This window comes from Dendropsophus ebraccatus, chromosome 5 (assembly GCF_027789765.1).
Source record: "Dendropsophus ebraccatus isolate aDenEbr1 chromosome 5, aDenEbr1.pat, whole genome shotgun sequence".
Taxonomy (NCBI): Eukaryota; Metazoa; Chordata; class Amphibia; order Anura; family Hylidae; genus Dendropsophus; species Dendropsophus ebraccatus.
The window spans coordinates 152,444,320-152,448,577 of NC_091458.1; the positions used below are offsets into that span (position 1 = coordinate 152,444,320).

The 4,258-nt window shown below is 44.0% G+C and overlaps 1 protein-coding gene across 1 annotated transcript; it reads left to right on the forward strand.

Moving 5' to 3' along the window:
- The first annotated feature begins 535 nt into the window (after positions 1-535).
- Positions 536-3,820, forward strand: LOC138794212 (uncharacterized). Its single transcript, XM_069972994.1, has 5 exons — positions 536-867; positions 2,147-2,575; positions 2,834-3,021; positions 3,307-3,421; positions 3,798-3,820. Exons 1-5 carry the CDS (start codon positions 603-605, stop codon positions 3,818-3,820), a joined length of 1,020 nt encoding a protein of 339 aa, XP_069829095.1. The 5' UTR covers positions 536-602.
- The last annotated feature ends 438 nt before the right edge of the window (positions 3,821-4,258 follow it).

Here is a 4,258-nt window from a genome sequence, read left to right on the forward strand (position 1 = left end):
AATGGGATAAATTGGCAGAAAAAAAATCTTTATATACCTTAATATAAAACTTCTAACAAAAATGCCTGATTTTAATATTTTTAATAACTTTACAAAAAACATGAGAACAACAGGTAACCAAACTCTATTGGCCTATTTCTGCTTCGGCCATTTATACAGTAAAATACACAGATTTTGTAACATGATACCGAGACAGAACCTCTTTATTTCTTTGTAAAACAAATAAAACATTTTTCTTTTCCAATAGTAGAATATATGTATATATATATATATATATATATATATATATATATATATATACATAGTATCTATACAGATTATCCACATACATGTTGGTGCATTTCTTTCCTCACTCACAAGACTATGGAACTCTGTTCATCTTTGACATCACAAAGGAAAGGCTATGACATCACAAAGGAAAGCTGATGACATCACAAAGGAAAGGCTATGACATCACACAGACAATGTACACTTAGCTGCACAGGTAACATTCCATCAGTTGCTAACTGCCACTCAGCAGAGATACATGGGAGGGATCGCTCTCACTTACTGATATCAGCACTTGGATTGGATAATCGATAGAGATTTGACCACAACTTAAAATGAAGGCAAAAAACAAGAGGAATCATCTAGAAGGAGACACAGAAGAGAAGGAGAAGAATAATGGAGAGGACGAGAGGAGAGACAAGGACAGAGGAGATGATGATGATGATGACCAGGAGCAGCCAACTACAACCAAGAAGCCAAGAAAGAACCGTGTCTTAGCCTGCCTGCAAAGTGCCTGGGCCCGGATGACATGTAAGAAGAGGAAATCTTCCAGCCACCTCTCCGGCCACAGCAGCATCATCCCTCTGATGGACGCCACAGGTAGGACCAACAACTGGAATTGTACATGCATCCTTAGGACTCCATAGAACACACACAGTGGGGCTGATTCATGGGAATAGCGCCCCCACACAGTAGTTACCCCTTCCAGTAGTGGCTGTAAGCTGCATGGTGTCCTGTGAACCACTCACCTTTGTTGCCCCCACCCCATTAGGTCATGTTAGTATTTGGGGCCTTGTTGATCAGTTTTACTCGTCTTCCTAGGGAAGCGTGAGGCAGGCAGCCATCTTTTATATCCCAGGAATATAAACTGAAGCTGCTGTCCATGGGAGTTTATCATCCTTTTTCACTTTTATTGTGGGATGTGTGGATGTTTTTCATGCCCCACGTTTACCATACAGGATAAAGAACATTGGGGGAGATTTATCAAACATGGTGGGAAGTGAAACGGTCTCAGTTGCCCCTAGCAACCAATCAGATTCCACTTTCCATTCCCAACAGACTCAGCTAGTACAATATACTGCAATACTATAATAATATATGTCTAGTAAAAGTAATGTATTGCAGTGTACATTCATTGTGGTTTTCTCTCTGTCACAAAAGGGCATTAAAGCGGCAGTACATGGCATATGGCCAGAAACTAGGGACTGAATTTCGCACCCATTTGCAATGTTTTCCGCTTGCCCTCTCTGTAGCATCACTAACCCCATCACCCACTTGTAGACGTAGGAACCTCTGAACCACCTGTGTAGTGTTTGGACCCTCTGTGACTTCTGTAGTATTAGGACTCCCTGTGCTCCATCTACAGTATTAGGACCCTATGTGGCCCCCTGTAATATGAGGAGCCATTGTGCCTCCTCTGTAATATAAGAACTTACTGTAACACTATCTCACTAATATATATCTCTGGGAGGTATAATAACCCCTCTGTGCCCCCTTTATAGCACTGGGACCTGTTTTGCCCCCTCTGTGGTATTAGGATGTACCTGTACTATAACAATGTCTCTGTGTCCCCTCTTTAGTACTAGGGCCCCTCTTAGACATTTGGACCCACTATACCTTCTGTGTAGTAGTAAAGCTGTCTCTGCCCCCTCCGTAATAATAGGATGCTTCGGAGCCCCCTCTGTACTACACAATCTCCTCTGTGCCCCCTTTGTAGTATTATGACATGCTGTGTCCCCTCAGTGGAATTAGGACCCCTCTTTGCCCCCTCTGTAGTATTATTACCTCTCTGTGTCCACTCTGTAATAATAAGCCTCCTATATGCCCTATATGATCTCTTTCTATTAATTCACACATCTATCCTTTTCCTTTGTAACAGATAGCCGTATACAGGAAGCCATACTGCAGGAGCACCAACTACTGTGTGACCGGTACCACAACCTGGATGACCTGAGTGCCCTATACTATGCTGAACAAGAAGCCACGTTAGAGGACTACCAACGATGGTGTGACCAAACCTACAACATGGACGACATATGTGCCTTGCACTATGTGGGCCAAATAGCCATGGAAGAAGAATATCAGGAATTGTGTGACCGGATTCAAAGCATGGAGGTCCTGTATGCCCAGCACTATATGGCACGATATGAAGAGAAGCAACAACAGGAGACCGAGGAGGAAGGACCGAAGAAGGACCATGACGGACTGAAGAAGGACCACGACGGACCGAAGAAGGACCACGACGGATCGAAGGATGACGAAGCCAAGAAAAGTGCCAAGATCCCGTTCTTAGCCCGACTGCAAAAATGTTGGGAATGGATCACTAATTCAAAATGGAGAGGAACATCTACACTCAATGAAGAACGTTCCTGTGAAATGCCAGGACCCAGTAACATCAGGAATCCGTCATCCAAAGAAGACCCTGACAACTCTAAAGAGACCTCACCTGTTACAGTCCCCCTAACATTGGACTGCTTCACCTTCTACCATTCACTGGGAGAAGGAACCTTCGGTAAAGTCCTCTTGGCAAAAGACATCATACGCAGTGAATGTGTTGCCATTAAAGTGACAGAGAAGAGGCACGTCAGCTTTAAAGAACGCCATATCCTGCAACTAACTCATGAAAGTCCATACTTGATGCATGGCTTGGCCGCCTTTCACACACCGAACTTTGCCTGTTATGTGATGGAACTGGCCACCGGAGGGGACCTGTTTGAATTTGTCAAAAAGCACTGGCCTCTTGATACCGCCACAGTAAAGATCATCACAGCCGAAGTGATATGTGGCACAGAGTTCCTGCACAGAAGAAATATTATCCATCGGGACCTGAAGCCAGAAAATATACTTCTCACCAGAGAAGGCCACATAAAAATAACAGATTTCGGCTTTGCTGTGACAAATGCGTATAGCCTGACCAGAACTGTGTGCGGAGGTACACCAGGATATGCAGCCCCAGAGATGATAAAACGCCAGCTACATGGGAGAGGAGTCGACTATTTTGCCATTGGCGTCATCCTCTACAATCTCTTGATCTTCAAGCGTCCATTTTATGGAAGAAACCAGCACGAAACAGAAGTCTCTGTCCTCTTCCATACTCCAGACTACCCAAAGTCCCTTACTGACGACGCAGTTAACATCTTAAAAAGCCTGCTGCGTAAAGACCAGTTCGAGCGGCTGGGAGTCAAAGAGGACATCAGGAGCCATCCATTCTTCTCGGATGTCAATTGGGAGGACGTGGAAGCCGGGAGAATTGTTCCACCAGCAATCGTGATGACATCCTCTGTTAACCTCAATGCTGAAGAACCTATGAAATTTGCTGAACCACCAAACGTCATCAAACCTGAAGATCAGCAAATCTTCAATAAGTTCAGCTTTGTGTGCCCGGAGTGGTCAAATCAATATCATCCTGTCATTACTGACAAAGAAGATGCTGATAATGATGATGACGATATCTACATGTAGAGCATCACCTCTACTGATCTCTGCTCCAATCTAAATTTAAACTTAACTTAATCTTAACTTAACTTAAGTATCGGACTTAAATCTTAATTAGACCATACTTAAACCAACTAAACCAACTAGACCTAAAACTTAACTAAAACCACCAGATTCTGGTGTAGCACAAGCTATGTAAGACTTTGTAGAGCTTGTGGGAGGGTGGGAGGGCTCCCTCTTTGTGCCTTCACCTTGACGTGGTGAGGGAGCTTGCGTGCCTTAGTGATCCATTGAGCTAAGCTGGCTGGAGTTAATGCTCCTGGTGGGGTCTCCCGTGCCAGAAAGGTCAAAGGGGAGAGGCCAGACTAAGTAAGGCACCCAGTAGAAAGGGCTTGAAATCTACTTCTTTTCTCTCTTATAAAAACGCAATAGATAGATATCAGAATAACCAGACAAGTGCCGTGCTTGAAAGTGAGCGACTCATGTCAGAAGGCGACTAAAGTGTTATCCAGGCTTAGAAAAATATGGCCGCTTTCTTCCCGAAACAGCACCTCTC